General features: G+C 37.0%; 1 protein-coding gene across 2 annotated transcripts in view; it reads right to left on the bottom strand.

Moving 5' to 3' along the window:
• Window positions 1-587: 587 nt before the first annotated feature.
• Window positions 588-22,075, bottom strand: part of MINDY3 (MINDY lysine 48 deubiquitinase 3) — a gene marked incomplete at both ends in the record, with an annotated part of 46,373 nt that continues 24,885 nt past the window's right edge. For both annotated transcript variants that reach the window (XM_079538209.1, XM_079538208.1), the window contains 5 exons: window positions 588-737; window positions 2,492-2,563; window positions 6,086-6,173; window positions 9,332-9,404; window positions 10,965-11,037. In XM_079538209.1, coding sequence (XP_079394335.1) covers window positions 588-737; window positions 2,492-2,563; window positions 6,086-6,173; window positions 9,332-9,404; window positions 10,965-11,037 — 456 coding nt within the window. The remainder of the gene's footprint in view (window positions 738-2,491; window positions 2,564-6,085; window positions 6,174-9,331; window positions 9,405-10,964; window positions 11,038-22,075) is intronic.

A 22,075-nucleotide genomic window follows, 5' to 3' on the forward strand; every position in this document is an offset into this window, starting at 1 on the left:
ATTTATGAATTATACTTATTAATAGTCCTAGAAATGTATCATATTCCTGTCACGCTGTGCAAGCTCTTTAGTTAAAACTGGATTTTAGGAAATATTGCAGAAAGTTTAAAGTAATTTAAACATAACGAGTGCAAAGGCCAGTCTAGTCCACACATCATGGTACTGTAATGTCAGCCAATTTAAATAATAAAACATGCCTATATGGATTCAGAAGCAGCTGAATATGTTTTAAAGATCTGACATCTAATATTCAGATTTTGCAATATCAGACATTTTTCAAGTCTTCATGAGATGGCAAAATAATGTTAAGACTTTATAAGTAGTCTTTTTTTTTTTTTTTAAGGATAACTCACATTAACAGTACTACGGTGGCCAAAAAAAGACAAACTATTATAATAGAAATCAATCTGATTAAAAAATTAAATATTCCAATTAACACTGAAAAAGTGTTTGTAATCATTATTTACAATTCAATGATACCAGTGTACAACTTCACACAGTCAAAGTATACCACTTTCCAAGCAAACACCAATCCCTGTATCCCCTTCCAAGCATTCAACAGTAGCATGTCACGCACGTGAAATCCATCAGTTTAAAGAAGGAGATCGATCTGTGGTCCACAGTAATTCTATATATGGCCATTTGGTTTGCAAGCAGCGTTTTACAGGAGTGTCATCGGTCTGCAGCATTGGCTCTTCAAAGCCCATAACAACTGCTGTGCCTTCTACATACATGACCTGCCAAAATAATCCAAACATGTCAGCTGAGGTTTCTTTATAACATAAGGCCGTATCTATTTGATGGTTTATCCGAAGAAACAGTGAAGGCTAAGAAAGGGGTAAAATAAATATCCAGGAAATGCCATGTAAAAATTCAGTGACAAAGGACTACTATTGGTACAGTTGCAATATTTGATACTGTTATCTTAATAAGAGACAGTGTTCCTTAGACTTAGCTTTGCAGAATTACTTTTTCCTTAAGGTGAAATTTCTGTTGAACAATTCCATTCACACAATATTTAAAATGGTACAGGCAGAATTTTCAGAAATCAAAACTTAGTGTAAATTTTCTCTATTATATATATAGATGTGTTCAATAGCAAAGATAAATGCTTTTAATGCTTTCACTGACACTTGGATTATGAAACTGATGAAGATTTCACAGTAGTATGTTATAATGACTTAATTCCAAGTTAATGTGAAGACTGAGTGAATCTATTTTCAGGCAGAGCCTTTTCACTTGAGGTCATCTTTGTTACTTGTGTCTATAATGCCTTTTGTTACTTATATCTATTATACTCTTCTCACCTAAATACTCATTCAGGAACAAACTTGGAAGCAGGCATAACATGCTATGTACAGCCCTCTCCTTATGAGAGAGCTGAAAATGAAACAGGTTATTGCTGTACCCAAATAAGAAGCTAAAAAAAAAAATAATCTAACTTCTGTTGGAAGTGTGTGGAGTACTGAAACAGACCTGGAAATACTGGTTCATGCTCAGCTGAATATGAGCCAGTAGTGTGTCCAGGTGGCCAAGAAGGCCAATGGCATCCTGGCTTTTATCAGAAATTGTGTTGCCAGAAGAAGCAGGGAAGTGTTTGTTCCTCTGTACTCAGCACTGGTGAGGTTGTACCAGTGTGTACTGGTGTAGTACACACTGATGTACTGTGCGCAGTTTCGGGCACCTCACTACAAGAAATATATTGACACCCTCCAGTGTATTCAGAGAAGGGCAACACAGCTAGTGACATATATGGAGCACAAGTCTCATGAGGAGCAGCTGAGGGAGCTGGGGGTTGTTCAAGCTGGAGAAGAGGAGGGTCAGTGGTGCCTTATCACTCTCTAAACTACCTGAAGAGAGGTTGTGGTGAGGTGAGTGTTGGCCTCTTCTCTCATGTAACTAGTGATAGGACTAGAGGGAATGGCCTCAAGTCGTGCCAGGGGAGATTCAGGTTGGATGTTAGGAAGTACTTTTACTCAGAGACAGTGGTGAGTCACTGGAACGGGCTGCCCAAGGAGGAGGTGGTGTCACCATCCCTGGAAGTATTCAAGAAATGTTTAGATATTGTATCGAGGGACATGGTTCAGTGGGAAATATTGGTGACAAGTGGACAGTTGGACTGGATGAAATTGAAGTTTGTCTGAGTTCTACTTCCACTGTCCTTTACAGTTCAGATCCTACTTGTCAAGATGAGCAAGCTCGTCTATTCAAAAAACATAGCTGAAGAGGTGTTGTTAAGCTAAGTGATCCAGTATAATATCTAAAATATTACCAGAAGCAGACAGCAGTTTCCAATTTTAAATACATCATTTTGCAATAAAATTAACCAGAGTACTTTTGAGAAAAAAAACAAAAAAACAGGCAAAGAAAAAAGCAACAAAATACTCTGAAGAGTATTTTACTTGCAACTATGCTCAGTTTTATAATTCCAAACAGTGAGTTTTGTAGACTGATTGTTATTAAGGCCAGATTTACATTTTTTACATCTTACCTTTTCATTATAGTTAGATTGCTTCAGTCCATTGTAATGGTAGACAGTAAATGACTCCGAAACCCTAGAGTCCTAGCAGAAAGAAAACTGTTAATGTCATGTAATATATATGTAATAGTATTTCTTTTAGATGTATCATTCGGAAGATTTTGTTCATCTTGTCTTTCCCATCACAAACAATTCAAAAATGTCAGTAAATTAAAAGATAACAACTCCCCCGCAATTTTCAAGAGCCAGTAATGGTTTTCTGTGTTCATCTGGATACTTTAAATCATTTCAGCATTCAGTTATACTACTGTCTTATCTTTTCAAGCTAGACACCTTCAGTAGTATCCTCAGTTGTATGCACTTACGGCTGTTTGGATGCTGCTAACTTAAATATTTACTGAAGATTAAATCCAGTCTCCAACCCTCCATTTGAAGCCAAAGAGTAATTTACACCCATGCCTGCCTAATTGTAAACTAATTCTGAGGACCCTATTCAGAAGATGCCCAACAGTAGATGTACTGCAGTTGTCAACCTTTGCCACTCCAGGTGTATACGTGCTTCAGTCTTAAAAGGACTAAAAAGCCTCACAATGAACTGAACTCAGAAAAACAAATTAGGTGTAATATCATCTCTTTCATACCTACTGGTTCAGGCTCTGAATAAAAGCTTATCCCTCTTTCAAGTACACAGCAGTAAATGCTGGAATGAGGAGACAGCTGCTCTGGTTACAGCACATTCATTAGTTAACAGAATACCCCTATTCATTTTTCTCCTCTAGAGGGACTCAAAAACCTTATCTAGCTGGAGGGAAGGTGGAGAAGAGAAAGTTAAGCAGTAAGTCTTCTTACAGAAGTTGCTTCACAGACACGTATAAAACTAGGCTTTGCAGTGAAGGAAAGAGGGCATGTATTCTTTTCCATCATGAGGATATGCTCACCTTGAAGGAACAGAAGTGCTGGTTTCCAGTTCCTGTCCCACAGATGTTAAGAATTTTGTGTATGTCCCAAAAAATGACATACAGAGAAATTCAGGAATTCCCCCCTCTCCAAGCATTACCTAAGCACTAAGGAGTCATGCTTGCTCTCTCAATCTAAATGACCTTTGAAAATTTTTCATCTCAGTCAACAGCTTTGAAAAGGAAAGCTGAAACCCCTTCTGGCTCAAGGCAGATTTAAGTACTTTCTAGGAAAAAGAGGGAATTTGAACATTTTCAGCAAAAAGGAATTAAATCTGGTCGCCCTGACCACTAGGTAATTGTTCAAATACTGTGTAAGGGTGAATATCGGCAATTCTAACCATCACTGGCATCTGCTATTTCCTCACAATATTTTAAGACAAGACAGAAAAGAATTCTGAACTAGGTATCAGTATGGGGAAGAGTTCCTCCTACCTGATCCAGAGAGCCCCAGGCAGGTTTAACGCCACATCCATGCCCTCATCATGCCCTAATAATAACAGACAGTGGCAGTTCCCAAGCCAAATTATATCGACTGTTCAGACTGTACTCTTTGAACAGTAATACTTTTCACCTTTTGCACTAGAGGTAGCAACAGCTCAGGGGAAACTGAGTGGTAGGGAATAATATGCAACAGAGAATTAGTCCTTGATGGACAATCACTGACTTGTGGCCTCCAAATTCAGAGCAGGTGAAGAGTTCCTCCACCAAGTCTTCAAGTGACTGAGGAAAGATCTGTCCAAGACTACACTAAGCTTCTTTCTCCAGTTCCTCTTGGCCACTCAGTGATGCCATTCAGCAGCAGCCAACAGGAACAGCAGCTCCGAACAAAGGATTTTTTTTTCCTCCAACTATGGCCCACAGTACTGGACAGTTTAGATACAGTCAGCTACAGAAGATCATCGAATTACAGAATAGTCTGGGTTGAAAAGGATCTAAAAGTCATCTAGTTTCAGACCCCCTGCACGAGCAGGGTTGCCAACCACCAGTCCAGGCTGCCCAGAACCACATCCAGCCTGGCCTTGAATGCCTCCAGGGATGGGGCATCCACAACCTCTCTGAGCAACCTGTCCCAGTGCATCACCACCCTCTCAGTGAAAAACTTCCTCTGAATATCTAACCTAAATCTTCCCTTAGTTTAAAATCATTCCCCCTTGTCCTACCACTATCAACCCATGTAAAGAGTTGTTCCCCTCCTGTTTATATGCTCCCTTCAAGTACTGGAAGGCCACAATGAGGTCTCCCTGGAGCCTTCTCCAATCTAAACAAGCCCAGTTCCCTCAACCTTTCCTCACAGGAGAGGTACTCCAGCCCTTTGATTATCCTAGTGGCCCTGGACCCGTTCCAAGAGCTCTGCATCTTTCTTGTGCTGGCTGAGGGCTCCAGGTTTGAACGCAGTATTCAACGTGCACTTTGGCTTTCTAAACTCCACTCTAGACATACGGAGTCTTCCACACTTACAAGTGTGGTATAATTGTGAGAAATAAGATCAAGTTATATTCATTGTAAAGGTATTTCTACTTTTGATGTACAAATAAAAGGAAAAAGAAATAGCTGGCAATTACACATTGTGGACCTAATACTGTAGATCCCAAGCAAATGAACACTCATTTTTTCTTCCTCCAGATGCTGAGTAGTCTCTTAATGATGTATTCTTTCACTACCATCTTTGGCAGTGCATTCTTCTGAATGACCGGATTGTTTCATAGTGCAGTACTGTTTGGGTGTAGTACTCCACATAACTCTATGGTCTTACCGAAGTTACTTTAAAAATACTAGTTTCACATCTTCTTGGCCATAAAAATTAAGCCACAGAGTTTCAATTATACACTAAGCCACAAAAGGCTCCAAAGGATTACTTCTCTCAGCCTTTCTCTTGCTTCCAAAAGCTTATCTTTCTGTCCCTATGGAAACCCAATATCTTCTGCCAACACTGGCATTTGAACAAACCCCCACAAAACTGCTAAGACTGCTCTCATCAAAATCAGTTCCCTGTTGTGGTTTAATATATATCTGCACAAAGATGTTCTTGGTGGAAGGAGCATGAGAGCAGGAAAATGTGACCCAGGTGAAAGGGAGGATAGTAGTGCTAGGTTAACACATACTTCTCAGAGGTGATGATTTCTTAATGAATACGTGGAAAAATACTTTTGAACTCTTCATCTGCTTCATGCTAAACATAAATCTGTAACGATTTTTGTTGAACTTTCTACATTATTAGGGATACACAAATAATTTTAGATATATTGCAACCTTTACCTATTTGCTTGCAATTCTAGTAGACGTTTTTAATACTGATAAAGCCAAATTGATCACTGCATTCTGAGAAAAAAATAAACTCACTTTTCTGAGTAGGGAAGTAGTTAAACTTCATGTGCAATGTAATTATGTATTTTCATAGCTTAATTTTTGAACTTGGCACTACAATGGAACTTCCATCCAATGTAAAGCTCACAAAATCAGGGGCACTTTGCAAGAACAGAATCTACAGTTTAGTTTGAAAGATAATAATGTTATTTGCTGGTCATATGTGCCAAAGAAATACAACACATTTTAAAACTCTCTCTGTGATACTGGTAGGAGGATTTAATGACTCTCAAAGACAAGTTAAGTAGACACTACTCCCTAGCAATAAAACTATATTGGTTACCTGCTCAGGGAAGAATTCTTGCAGAAAGGGACCCAGTAATATGATGCCCAGCCCTTCTGGGTCTAATTTGGTCTTCATGAGGTTTACACTAAGAGAAAAACATTGGATATAAAAGTAAGAGAAAAAAATTTTTACTTTTGCATGACTAAACTATTCTGTGCTACCACAGTACTGGCTGCCAAGCATACCAATAGTATTCTATTTTTAATCATCAGTGACAAATGCACCAAAATGACACACAAGTTGCCAAAACAGTTATTTTTAAGTAAAAGTAATCTGTTATCTTAATTCGAATAAGCGATAATTCTGAAGGATCACCATATTTGGTAAAGTAATTTGAAACTCATATAGTCTAAAACACAGTTTATGGCCCAAAAGGCATTTTGCTGTCTTGTAAGCATTCTTGAGCTTAGATACATAAAACAGTCATCTCTTAAACAGCCCTGTAACTGCTGAACAATGTTTTTAAACAGAGACTTGAATAATCTCCAGGATTTACTAAGTATACCAAAATAAAAGTTTAACCAATATATTTCATATTTACATTGTGCCCTTCATATAAAAATAGTTAAAAAAATTAATAAGATTAGCAGTACACTGGACTAATCTGAAAGCTTTTCTGAATGAATATGGTATGACTTTAGGACATTACAACAAATGCCAATTATACTTTCATGTTCCTACTTAAGCAGTGTATTTCTACAGACATCAGACTGTTTAAGCATTTATTTGTAACTATCCTATCCTTCTGTCTACAAATTGTTCCATACATAAGAATGCCCTCACTGGGTGAAACCAACTGACTGCCTTGTGCAGTATCCTGTTTCTGACACCGGACAGAAGACGCTTACAATAGAGTAAAACAGGGCAAGCATACAGTGATATCCTTAGTTTACCCTCCCCATTTCCATCAGTCTGCTGCTCAAAGACATCTTCAGTGAGAGGCAGTACCTAAAACACAGAGATACCTATTTTCTCTTTCCATGTATGTACCTAATTGGCTTTTAACCCACGAACTTGTGGCTTTTAATCAATTCCACTCACATATTACAAAATAAGATTAAATAAGATTCTGTGAATAAACATCCTATGTTTTGAAACTGCCACCTGGTAATCCAATTGATGACACCTTATTTTTGTACTTGAGTAACAGTGAACACTTGGTTTGATAGAGAATGAATGTCACGCATTTATACAATGGCATAATTCACAGATACTTCATTCCAAATGTCATCTGTGATTCAGCATCAATTCAAATCTAAGAACTCCTTCCTGAGTGGTAGCATCTAATTTGCAGTCCAACACTGTGCACGTAAAGATCAAGACAGTTTTATCCCATGTAACATCAACTCACAGAACGTCTATTTGAGACCTCTATCACCTTATCTTCTAGTAACTGCTGCTGTCCTTCCACATTAGCTTATTTTTTTTTCATGTCTTGAAAACTTTTGTACTGCTTTGAAGGAACAAACCATCGTACTAATCTTTACCTTTAAAATCTCACCTATGCCATACCAAACTTTACAGATTAAGCAGAAATTCTCACAGGATTCCCCTAGTGACAACTCTCTACAAAAAATGATATTTCTATCATTGAATCAATTACCACTGTAGAACAAAGCCTTTCTTCTTATCCCATGTTTATGTGATGTTTCAGAAGCATTTTCTACAAGATTGAAAATCTTTACAGTATCACATGCTGTTTGTATCAACTAGTTTAATACTGAATTGGTTGATTAACTTGTTAATTCATAGCTGCACTACAAAGTTTCCCCTCTATCCTTCACAAGCTCCAAGCAGGTTGTCTGACCATTATTCAACTTGATCATGGAGTTTCCATCTCAATCCCAAACTAAAAGGTGTAAATAGCACTCTTGGAAGCAATGCCTTTCATTTACTTTAAAACAAACCAACCAACAACAACAACAACAAAAAAAGCAGAAAAGTCTATAGGCTATTTGCAATGTGTTACTTATACTTCTATTCCCCTAAACAGACGGGACAACTGAAAACAATATACAATAGGTCCTCAACACAGTAATGCTGGACAAAATTTTTTACTTAAGAAGAAGCGTTTCAAGACCAAATATTCTATGGTTTGATCTTCAGTGAGGTCTTTTCCATATAGCAGGCCTTCTGACTGGCTCTTCCTAAGTCAATTTATATTTGATGTGGTAAGGACAACAAAATACACCAGGGTTATGCCACAGATGTCCTGAAGGCCAAACAGACAAACGAAAGAACTGCTCAGTGCAGAAAGGGAACTCGCTGAGGCAAGAGAACACAAAAGGCTAAAATAAAGCTTCTCAGACCTCTTTACAAAAAACTTTGATAATTTTTACTGTTTATTGACATGACACAAACGCTAGCATTTTGGTCACATTTTATTTGGTTCTAGTTTCATGCGTGTCTTTTAATTTCAATTTTCACTCCTCCACAGAGAACAGCTCAGGGAACTTTGTTGCATTTGTAACATTTTAAAGGATAGAAAACCACTTCAATCAAATTTCATGTCTGTGGTAAGTATGCTTGCAGTCTCCACAGCCATTCTACTGAAACAAATTATTTAGATCACAATAAACTAGAACATATTGTTACAAAAGAGCAAAACCATCTTTTGGAGATGTAAAAAAAAAAATTGTCCAAGCACATCTCTATGCTTTCTGGGTTGAACATTTAGTGGTGAAATTTAATTGGAAGGTAAGCTCTGGCACTGAAAGTTAACTGCTGCTACTGAACGCTAGTCCTATCATTCACATGATATAAAAAAAATATATTACCTTTTTCTTAATAGCTTTGACTCTAATTCTAGAAACCAGGGTGTCACTTCTTCAACTAAATTACAACTATGAACACAAAGTACCGGGTGCCTGAAAACAAGAATATAACTGAAGCAGCTTCACTTCAAACTTTGCACGTACGTCCAATGTTAATCTGTATTCAATATGCCTTCCAGTATCCTGGTGTTTCAGGTTTTTTTTTTTTTTGTCACTGTTTCACTTTAGTCAACACACAGGAATACACTCACAAAACTCTCTTCAACACAGAGTAATGACGCAAGGATATTTCTTGTACTCATTACTACTGGAGACATTAATTCTAATTCTTCCATTCTGTTTCATTTAAAGTTGACCTGAGAACTCCAAAATAACATCCTGTGCCCTGAGTACAGGCAAAAAAAAAAAAAAAAAAAAAAAATTGAGAATTAACTTATATTTCTATACACTGAAAGGTTATTATACTTACTATTCAGGATCTGAAACAAGGTCCAGAGCTTTCATTACATCTTCTAAGAGAGTGTCAGGTATAAAGCCATTATCTGAAAAAGTAACAAAACTCATTAGGAAAAGAAACAAAATGCTTTTCAGGAAAACAAATTCTACAAAATATAAATACTGTACACCTTTAAAACTGAAAAAACAGTGGAAGGGCTCTAGAAGGAACACAGTTTTCTAACAGCTTTTATAACACTTTGAAAAAGAAAAGAAGGAATGTAATACAGGAACTGTAAGCTCATCATTCATACACTTAAAGCTTAATACTTGTTAAGACTTTAGTCTATAGCAATCTGTTTGACACGACAGGGATAATGATTGTACATTTTTCCCCTTCTGAACAGTTAAAATAATACCTGAATGTTAGGCATTATCTGTTTCCAAAATGTAACTTTGAGTTTGTGCCATACACATTTAAGAACAAAATTTCATGCTGAAGGCAGTCATAGCAGATCAACTACTTTATGAAAGTGTAATGTAAAAGACGACAAAATATACATAAGCTTTCCATTAACTACCAAGACCATTACCAGGCTTAAAAGCTTATGCTCTAAGAATGCTAGAAGTAGTTCTCAGATAATTCCTTCATTTCACTTGCAGATTAACTATTGCATTGAAAAATTAATGTTGTTTGTGCTAAGTACTTAATTCTTCTCTTAACTAGCTTAACTAGCACATGAATAAAAGCATATTATCATGATGTAGAAAGAACAACGGATTTGAAAGTGCAGTATTTGGAGCAGATCTTATAAAATAATGGTTCCCTTTTTGAAGAGATAGAATCATCGAATCTTTAGAGTTGGAAGAGAGTTTTAGAAGTTATCTAGTCCAACTTCTCTGCAATGAAAAGGAAAACCCATAGCTAGATTATGGTGCTCAGAGCCTGGCCCAGTCTGACCTTAAATGTCTCCAAGGATGGGGCAACAACCACCTCTCTGGGCTACTTGCTCCAGTGCCTCACCACCCTCATTATAAAAGACTTTATCCTTATATCCAACCTAAACTTCATCTCTTTTATGAAACCATTTCCCCTCATCCTATCACCACAGACCCTGTCAGAGGACCTGCTCTCTTCTTTGTACAGTCCGTCTTTAGATACTGAAAGGCAGCTCTTAGGTTTCCCTAGAGTCTTCTCCTCTCTAGGCTAAACAGCCCCAGCTCTCTCAGCCTGTCCCCATAGGGGAGATGTTCGTTTTGACAGCCCTCCTCTGGACACACTCAAACAGGTCTATGTCTCTCCTTTACTGAGGACTCCACATATGGATTGCCTGGTGAGGCCTCATCAGAACAGACTAGCAGGATCACCTTCCTCACCCTGCTGGCCGTGCTTCTTTTGATGCAGCCCAGGATAAGGTCAGCTTTCTGGACTGCAAGGACACAGTGCTGCTTCAAGTCCAGCTGCCATCCATTAGTACACCCAGCTCCTTTTCTATCCTTAAATCCCTCAGTTTGTATGATTCTATGGATTGTAAGTAGTATTGGGGATTGCCTCAACTCAGGTACAAGACCTTGCACTTGACTTTGTTAAACCTCATGATACTCCACAGAATTCTGCATCCATTACAATTCAAAATTTGTATCCACAGAATGAGTACAGCCCTTACCCTCAGGGTCATATGTCTGGAAAACTCTCCTAGCTTGTTCTGAAGGTGCTTCAGGAGCAACAAGAGCCATATCCTTAAGGAAAAAAAAAAAAGATTTCAGAACATTCTTAAATTCAGATCCCTGTTACTAAAGAAATATTGTACCATTCTACACAGGTTTGGACCTTAAATTAAAGCAAATTTAAATATAAGAAGAATAATTGAAGGTACTTTGAAAACACTGATGACAGTGTCTATCAATTCAAATTTCTATACAAACTTTATGTAAGCTTTTTCATGCAGATATCATGGCATAGAAAAGCTACTAGGATGCTAAATATTTTACAAAGATTTTGATTTATATTACTGTTCTTTATAACTGACCACACAAATAAGCAGCTATAAAATGTAGTGAGATTCACTACACACACACTGAAACAGATAGAAAATTTATTGATATAAAAAGCTGTACGAAAGTTTTGAAGTCCATTTCACAGATTAGCAGAACACATTTGTTTGGTACATTTAAAAAAACACACAATTTCTATAGTAGCTGCTGTAATATTTCATATGTGACTTTTTCATCTCAAATGCTTTCCTAAACTTACATACAAGCAAGCACGTCTACGTACTACTGTAAAACTAACAAAAAGCATACCTCTGTGTTTATGCCAAAACCATTTTAAAAGTGAAATTTGATGGTTATTCACACAAAATAATAAGGTGGCAAAAAGGCTAAGAAATGCACCGTACTCAGCATCATCATTCAATTTGAAAGGTACAGAACCACGACATTCACAGAGAACTTGAAACATCAAATACTGCTCATAAGGAGTATTTGAAGTACTCCCCTTCGAAAGCTATGTCTCCTCTTGAAGAGTTATGATCGCCTGTCTTATTTTTCACATCAAAAAGGGAAATGAAAAGCCTGTGCAGAGGAAAACACTGCATTTCACAATGCCTTCCTGTAGTTTTCCTTCCTGTCAAAGTGGAAATGCAATGTAACCCACTCTGCTATGAACAGGAAACACAAGAAAAAAAAAAAAAAAAACCAACACGTTGGCATACCTCTGAATAAAAATAAACCTCAAAAAACATGCTATTTTTAATCTACAGTGGGAAGAAACTGTATAAAGTAAATGTATTCTTCACAAATCAAAATACATAAATCTTTTTATTTCCAGTTTCAGCTCAACTTTGCTTTCTGGAATGTGATTTAAAGGGAAAATCATAACAATATCTGCCTGTTACAAGTGATACAAGTTAAACCAGAGTTCCCTGTTGCAAGTTCCGATTAAAAGAAAATGTAAGATTGAAAGATACATAGAGATCTATTGTTATTTGGACAGGATAAGAAATCTGCTGCAGGGAAAGAACCAGATTCCACTCTTATCCAGTTTCTCTTAATAGCTGACTCCAAGTCAGCCAAGAATTTCAAGTATACACCTCATGGTACCTGGCTTGCACTTAAAAACCTTCCTGAAGGAAAGCCAGCTCTTCTAGGATATACAAAAAGGGTAACAAGCAACATAACACACTTTTAAAAATAAGAGGCAAGTTTTATTTTGAATACAGGGAAGATACAGCTGTAAGTATCAGTAAGCTGTAAGTACACCAGGTTACTAACATCACTGGTTACAAAGTTCCCCTTATCGCTCTCTATGCGACACATCAGTATTTGGTCTATGAAGGGCTGCATTAGAAAGTTAGGAGGAGATATCTGACTTGCCTGCTGATGCTCCAGCTCACCAGATCATTGCACATTCAATTGTAAGGGCTACACCACTGCTGCTTGACCACTATGCAAAAACCTGCACTACTAAGGAGCACAGTGCCTGAAGGATTAGGGTTTCATTTACTGCAATCTGTTGAGGGGTATCCATATTGCATCTGTGCATTCTGCAGCATACAGCCCTAGACACAAAGTGTGCAGAAACAGAGCCAGCTGCTTGTCTTCACACAGCAGCCAAGGCATTCTGAAAGGTGTCCTTATGTGCAATATCAAACAGTGTCACATCTCACAGTGACAGGACTTCCGAGCCCATCTTTATTCGTAACAGAAGTAGGCTGTCCTGCTGAGAAACCAGGACTATATATCTCACTGAACCATGCAATCTCCCAGTGAAAAAGGGTACAGAAGCAACTAATCAGGGAGAAGTCCTTTCAATCTTTTACTACTTCCTGATGAAAGCAACCTGTAAATTGCTTGCTTAATTTAGCAGAAATTAAAAACTACATTTTACTATTTCGATATCATCATCATAGTGTGATTTTAAGGTTCTGCAAATACTATTAATTTAGAACAAAAAACTACTTCATGAAAAATACGCTAGTGGTTATATAAATAAGTGATAACCAAAGCATTTACAAAGCTCAATCATTTAATGGCATGCTTTCACAATTATGTATTAATTAGACATTTCTAAAATACTCTACAGATAAAAAGGACTCCGGAAATGTGAGGATTAGAAAAAAAATGTTATGTCTGTAAAGCCTTACAAAATGCAATAATTTATTTTTAAAAAAGAAAATGTTAATGAAAGATTTCCAGGGAATGCAGAACCCAGAGCTGCCCACATCTGCATATGACAGTGCTTGTAGTTCAAGTTTACTTAGTACTTAATGTTAAACAAATGTGGGAAGTCCATGATCTGCTTCTTTCAAGCCATTCAGACCATCCATATATTTCCATCATGTTACTTTAGTCGTAACTATCTTGTCTGCAGGATATACTGTATTTCTGGCATTTTTATTTTATTTTTATTTTTTTGGTCAAGAAAACAAGTTTACAAGTACTGAAAGTTTTCTACATGAAGATTAAATTAAAATAGAGAAAAAACTGTAATGGCTTATTTTGTCTTCCTTTGTGGAACAGAAAGATGCCAAAGAGCTAATTTACAAGGTACAGTAAATCCACATGGTATCAGAATTAAGTAGTAACTAACAAGAGATGCAACTCTTCCATGTTAAACATGGGCTAAAATTCAAATTGAAAACAAGCCTCATACAAAACCATACAGTTTTAATAACATACGGAGTTCAACGTAATTATTTCCATGATGCCAAGCTGTGCAGTTGCTGTACCAAGTTGTGCAGTTATTGAGGAGATACTACACCAAAAGGGGTACATTATGCTACAACGGAACACTGAAGTGATTCTTTAAGGTAATACAATGTAGAATTTGCTAACGTGTGACTAACTCTTAAATAAGAGACGTGGAATACCGCAAAATTGGAAAAGTTTCATTTTTAGGGGGCAGTATTAAGGAATACAGTGAATTACAGTGAATGAGAGCAATTTAAAATAGTTTAAAATAGTTGCCAGTTTAAAATAGATGCCAAAGCATATAGAGCTTATTAACAATTCAATGATCAGTTTGATGTCTATATTTGGGATTTAACTCTACAGAGGTGATGTTTTAAATAGTAGGTTCTCATGAAAGAGTTAGCAGCTAGTGGAAACAATGTCACAAGTGATAACTGTTAAAGTTTCCATCGTATGGAAGGATATAACCAAAGTGCCTTTCAAATGCAAAGATGCATTATTTTGAACATAAACTACCAAGTTACACTTTGCTTCTAGTTACAAACATTCAGTTCTGTCCATAAATCTCAATATAAACCAAGAGCACAAACTACTACTTCTGGTCCTACCTTCCCTCAAACTGCAGTGTTTAATGTAGTACCCTCCACAATTTCAAGCAATGCAAAAGTGTTTTTTAAAGTCTCCAGCAACTACCCACAGATTAGCTTGATAGTCCAATTGCAGATACTGCATACGTTTGTCAGCATTTTAGTTTTTCAGGTCTTTAGTTGTTTTATATAACATGTACATGGGAAGACTTTACACAACAAATCACTACATATTCCAGACCTAAAATTCTTTACATTTTTTGACTGAACTTCTAATTGTGGTAGAGCCTCCCTACAGGACAAGGACTGTGATGAAATTAATGCCTCCTATTTTATTACACTGGCCCATGATGTCAGAGACAGATACAGGCAGTACAGCAGTGGAGGCTGAATCTTCCCAACAATATTCTATTACATTTTGTTGCCATGTGACAGATGGCAGCAGAGGGGCAGTCTGACAGAATGATATCTGACATGAAGTGTGCATTGAAGCAAAGGTGTGTCACCAAATTCCTCCCTGCAGAGAAAAAAATGGTACCCAGTGACATTCACTAATGCTTTCTGAACGTTTATGGAGACCAAAGAATGGATGTGAGCACAGTGAGGCAGTGGCTGGTGCATTTCAGCAGTGGTAACAGCAAGATGAAAGAAATCACGTTCAAGCTGGCCACACACACAACTGTCACACCACAAAATGAAGAATCTCTTGATCAATTTATCTGTGCAAACAGGCTAATGATGGCAACTGTACTGAAATACAGTCTATTGCTAAGAATTTGCTCTTTCAGATGGTGTTACTGTACTCTTTCTATCTGTAGCTGCTTCCATGGAAATAAATAGGAGGCATTATTTTTGGAGCATCTCACATATTCTCTATTAAAACTTCTTCCCCCCACAAAGCGTGATTTATTGATACTCAAAGCAACTCATTTGAAGGGGTAAATTAGAAAAGTTACCTGCCATGGAGGGATGACAAAATAACAAACAAACCCTTTCACATCTTTGAAATAATTCTCACCCTTCACTGAGATCGCTGTTCCATAAATAATTTAAAATACCAAGATTTTAACCGAGTACATACAAACCCCTAATATCCTTTACTTAGAATATCATTCATATCCACTATCCAGAAAGTTAAAGTTCAATTAGTCCATATATTTCCTCTGGGGTAAAAAAAAAAAAAAAAAACAAAAAAAAAAACCAACTTCTCCCCTCCTCAAACTAGCCAAGGAAACCAAACCAAACACAACCCCCCTCCAAACATATCTCCCTGGCAGCAGAGTTGAAAACATATAAATATCTAACAAACACATACTTCAGCTGACAAGGCTGATATTCCATTTCATGTGCCAAAATATACACCCACCCTCAAGATCCATGAATTGTATTTTGATGTATTCCATACATTGGAAGTTCCATATAAGGGAATCTCATCAACAGTTGATTATTATAATTATTTTCAATACTAAGTACAACACGTTCCCCCAGATCATGTTTCGCCCATTGGCTCTCGTAATACGCAAACAAGTCACTTTATATTACTTTGAAAAGTTCTCATCAGTACTACCAGTTATTTTAAAATCCCATGTCTACCCTTGGAGGCAAAAATTACTCTTCATAAGTTTTAATGAAAACATTCCAGAGTTTTTCATTCTACAAATCAAAACCAGAACAAGATGACTAAGCTACATTGACATTTTGGCCATGAATTTTTACAGACTCCTCTCTGAAAGACCTGTTGCCCCTGAAAATGAATTCTGTTTGCGGATGGGCTACTTTGTAGTTACACACGTAGCACAGCTGATTGATACATAGAAAAATTACATATTACAGTACTTTCTTCAGAAAAATTTGCCAAAGAAAGTATGGAAACCTTGATAACTTATCAAATATTTAATTCACTACAATTTAATTTGAGCTGCAAGAATGAAGATTTAACATGATCTTCCACTGCAGATAAACACGTTTTTCAATGCTATAATCTGTGGCTTTCAAGGCAGTAATCTTTCCAAAACTTTTTCCTATCAAAACAAGACTGATGGATCTGACACCAATTCCTGTATCTCTGACTGACTTCTGAATCCCTTGTCCAACTGGAATCTCAAGGCCCATCACTCAAATGGAAGCCTGGCAGAGAAGAAATGCATAAGTTTGCATTCCTAGACAGACTGAAGGCAGACACTGCTGTTAATAACTGTGCTTGGCAATAGGCAGACAAACCTCAACCACCACAGGCACAAGCTCAAAATGGTGACTGTATGCCTGGCTCTTGTAGGCCTTCACAGTAGTTAAGTGGTAGGTACCACTACAGCCGCATATATGTATTGCATATATGTATGGGAAGAGAAGACAGACTATACAAGATAGAAAGAAGAAAAAAATTTAAGGGTCTAAGAGACAACCTGCTGAAACACAGGCTTTGGAAGGTCTCCTACCGCACAATGTACCTTGGCTTGGAAGCACTTTCACCCTGTGGGACCATGTAAATCTGACAAAACATTCACTGTGTACTACTTCGTTTCTTGCAAAGGTAACATGGAGGTTCTCATGCACAAGCTGAGTATCAGTCAGTAGCAAGGAAGGCTGTGTTAGCAGGAGTGTCATCAGCAGTTCTTCCCTCTATTTGGCACCTGTGAGATTTTATCTGAAACACCAGATGCAAGTTCCAGCTCCCAAGCACAATATGCTGACATACTGGAGAAGTCCAGAGGAAGACAACCAAAATGACTGGAGTGGTGGAGCATGTAATCTAAGAGGAGGAGTTAAGAGGACTTGATTTCTCAAGTCTGAACAGAAGAATCATTGCCACAATCTTAAACTACCTAACTATAGTATAGGACATAGGGAAGACAGAGCCAGACTCCTCCGGGAAAGGCACAATGTCAATGGGTACAAGTCAGAAAAAAAAAAAAAGGTGATTCTGACTAGATATTATTTACACAATTTCTTTTTCTGAGATGAAAGAAACCACACATTGGAACAGGCTGTCCAACAAAGCTGTAGAGATAATCAAAATGCAAGAGGACAAGGTCCTGAGCAACCTGCTCTGTGTAGGAAGTGCTTTCAGTGAAAGCCTTAACCCTCAAACCTTTACTAAATCTTTCTAATCTCATTTGTTCCATATTTCTAGGAAGTTCTAGCTTTACTATTCTAATCTTAAAATGTCAGCCAATCTCAATGAGACAATGAACAGGTGCTTAAAGATTTATAGCAGTCTTACTGCATAAATTTCCTTTACCAAATGGTATCTATTTTCTCTTGATTTTAATCCAGTGCAATTCAGTGTTAACAACAGATTAAAATACAGTTTTTTGACTATGTTAAACGTTATCTGAACTCAACTAATAAGCTGGAAATTTCTTACCCAAAGACAGCTATCCATAAGCCTGTGTTGTGCAGATTTTTGAGTCTGGATACTACAAGACTAGCATGTTAGAAACAACTCAATAAAATCTCTTAATATTCCCTTTATTGAAAGATTTCACGAAGACAACCAGTAACTCCAAATGAGCCAGCTGCTGACACAAATTCACTTGTTCATTGAGCTGCATTAATTCAGAAACTTCGACAATCATACCAATATATTGTTGAAAGCGTGGAAAGCAAACCCAGATTTTTCCCCTTCCACATAACTGAGATGGCATCATATGACTAGAACAGTACCCCTTTACCACTGCCTTATCTCTTTCCCAAGTATTCAGTTATGCCAAAATCTGATGTGAATACTGGAACACACTACTGCATTTATTTACTTTCTGGAAAGGAGTACTCTACAGCATGAAACTAAATCTCTTTTTTCCATTCTTCACTTGATGCCAGCTTTACTATTAAGAAAGCTGGCATTTTCCTTGCATGTGATTATATACTATACAATAATTTGTAAACCAGCAGGAAACAAAAACACACCAAGTTTATTAGTCATAGCTTTTGGGCTAAGACTTTAGAAAGATTTTACAGGATAAAAATAGAAGTTTATGCCTTTCCCCTCCATCAACTCACAAATACTGAGTACTCTGCTCCATTACCAAAACTGTTCAAATTAAAAAAAAAAAAAAGTTATATTATTATTTAGGGGGAGTAAAATCATTTTGGAAATCAAAAATTTAGGGTTTAAACATCCAAATGAGAAGATGACTTTTGAAGCAGCTGTAATTTTCAAGCTTTATTAGCTAACCTTAAAAGCATACACAAGACAGGAGCTGTCAGATATAGGAAGGATTCTAAGTTGTTTCATGCAGAATTCAGTGATAACTACAGAAGAGAAAGAAGGGATCTGTTTGTAAAGCAGTTACATAAAGACACTTATAAGACTTAGTTTTTAAATATTACCTGCAGACTGGAACAACTGCAAACACAGCACATGCCAAATGCAGAATTAAGACTGCAACTGGTAAGCATTAATGAACTGAGTAAGGTAGACATGGTTTATGACCAGCCAGGGAAAAAATAAACTAATGCAACACATGAGAGACGTTATATTAAAAAAGGTGTGGATAGTAAAACTTCAGAACAGTATTTGCTGGACAATTGTATCCTGTTGTACTGCTATCTGAGCAATATCATAAACAATACTTGGCTACTTAGTATAGCTGAAATAGAACTAGAATGGTAATTATAGCAGAATTCAGTTGAAGTTGAAGCTGGAAACACCAAGGCACCTGATCAGCAGAAAAAGCAAATGATGGAGAAAAAACCATTAGCAGTTTGTTCTTCATTTGAATTGGAATTAGGAATGACTTCATTCTTATATAACATTTTTCTGTAAATATCAATATGATTGATATTTAAAAAATACTATAGAAGCTGCATAACTTGAATAATGAGCCGGGATTCCTATTCCTCCAAATTTGAAAAACAGAATATCTACCCGTCCTGTGATGACTCAGGCCCCCATGTCTTCACTATTGTATCAAGTATAGCTGGAACCAACATTGGTTTCATACCTAAAAGGGATACAGAATATTACAGTGATCTTCTCAGCCTGTTTCTACGTGTTGACTTTCAGAATTTACTTGATACAGTGACTTATAATTTATACATATTATTTAGCAATGTCTTTGATGCATTTAACATTTTCAAGACATTCTGCACACACTATCAGAAAGAAAGAAAAGCTTGTTTCCTCAAAAGTCAGACAGACTTACACACAAACTAGACACTGCTCATTTCTGAAACTGAAGGCTACAAGTCCTTCTAGATGCTAGGAAGTGCTTTTATGAGGTAGGATCCAATCCATCACTCTTCAGTCCCCAGTTTCATTTTATGTATTAAAGTCATTCTCTGTAGTATGAAGAAAAAAAAAAAAAAAAAAAAAAAAAAAAAAAACGCAGGATTCTTAGCCTACAAATGGGCAGTAAATATATCATGATTTTTGCAACAGTAACTTTATACATCCACTACAATCTATTCCACTAGAAATGCTATAGCATTCAGAAACAATGCATCATGTAAGTCATGGCCAAAGCAGTTGTTTCATGGGGGCGATTCCACACAGGTCTAAAATATATTCCTACAGCCTGTTGCTAATTTTACAGATCAGACAAAAGTTCATTTCTTAATCAACTGGAAATGTAAACTCAAGACTGAAACTGAACACAGGATTTAAAGAGAAGTAGGAAGTAGGAAAATAGACTAAATAAGTAACTGCTAGGTTAGAACCACTTCTTTTAACTGCATTTTAAATAGACTTGAAATGACTAAGGAACACAAAATGGGTAGTGTGATATACATGGTCATTACTCAAGCATATTTTCTTCATAGCTTTTTCAATTTGGAAGTGCTCATACAGTAAATAAAACAGAGCCTAGCAGGTCACAGGAAGTTCCTTCATTTTTCCATTTGTGGATCTAAAAACATTCCTTATACTGTGCTGCTTTTATTTCCTATTTCATTTTTCGCTCATTCTCTTTCAAATTGTGCCTCACGCAACAAGCACTAGTATTTACACAGAATCATAGAGGTTGGAAGGGACCTCCAGAGATCATCGAGTCCAACCGCCCTGCCAAAGCAAGTTCCCTACACCAGGTCGCACAAGTAGGTGTCCAGGCGGGACACCTACTGCTTTATTAATCATCAGATATAAATTTTAATGAATCAAAAGTCCCTAATGGAAGTGCTAGAACTATTTTTCACCCCATTTTACACATTTTCATCAAGGCTTGGAAACAGTGTGCAAGGACACAGTATAAAATCAGTCCCTCATTTACTTCAGCACAAAAAAAAGTATCTAAACATAGTATTTCAGAAGAAATAATTCTGCGACACAAAAACTGGAGTAATGAATACATGAAAAGCAACACCTAAGTTGCCCTATATCGTCTATTTCATGTACAAAAACTGAAACTTCCTCTCTAAAGACAGACGAAAAGCCTTTTCCTGAAAGGAATTCATTTGCTTAGGGGCATACACAATTACATTTCATGGTTTGTATCAGCCAAGCATGAGCAATGTCCTTAAATGATTACAGTCAAGCACTACGTAATAGGATGAATGTTAAGTTTTGTAAAGCTTGAGAAATTTTTATTTATAAGGGTAAGTAGCTGACATTAGTCAGAGAATCAGGATGAACGGAGAAAACAGTCTTTTGGACAGCAAATCCCAAACAGCTGGCTTCACTAACATTGGGAGCCTTATGCTCTCTCAATTTATTGAGAAATCATAATGTAAAGGTCAGTACTTCAACTGTTCTGAACAAATAACGCAAACACCATGACTGAGTTACCTCTTCATGATTTAACTAATCAGTCAGTCCTCCTAAATGCTACTCTTGTCAGGAGATGCACAGTGCTTTTGACAAGAGCAGCATAAGCATTAGAGAAACTTGACCTAATTGCTAAACACAGTTTTTGCCACAAACAATCAAAATACCTACCACAGCACCCAGATGAGTTTCTCCAGTGTTCAAAATCTTTTTTACTTCTCAACCTCAGGAGCTGTAAGAACACCAGATCGTGCTTAAAGCAATCTCCTCAACATATCTGAGTATATTACTGTACTCCAGCCTTGATAAAAGTCAATCATATTAACTTTTGAGTCCAAGGTTATACCTTTCCTTTCCTTGCTCTACATTCTTTGTCAATGTACTAAATTCCTTTATTCTTGTAAAGACTCAGAAAAACACAGTCCTACCCAACTTTTTGAGGACTAGAATCAGCAATGCTAAGGCTGGAAAATCCAAGTCAGATCTATCTAAAAATTTTAGCACAGCCTCTTGGCCTTTTGATTTAGGACACAATAGCGTATGTGGTAACCATAGTCTTTAGGATGTGATTTAGCCCAACGTCTTTTGTGGGATTTCTTACAGAGCAATGATGTCCTCTAGCTCAAACCTTCTATCTCTGTTGTTCAGACCCACCTGCCTATCCTAGACCTGTACACACCTTAAACTTTTCAATCAACCTTTCTGCTGTACTCTGCATGCCTGAAGCACTACCAGAGAGGTGGAAAAAAAATTTGTCTTTCATGTCTTCTCTGGGACTGCAGAGGACATGCCCAGCTTC

The sequence above is a fragment of the Tetrao urogallus genome (assembly GCF_951394365.1).
Source record: "Tetrao urogallus genome assembly, chromosome: 7".
NCBI classification, from domain to species: Eukaryota; Metazoa; Chordata; class Aves; order Galliformes; family Phasianidae; genus Tetrao; species Tetrao urogallus.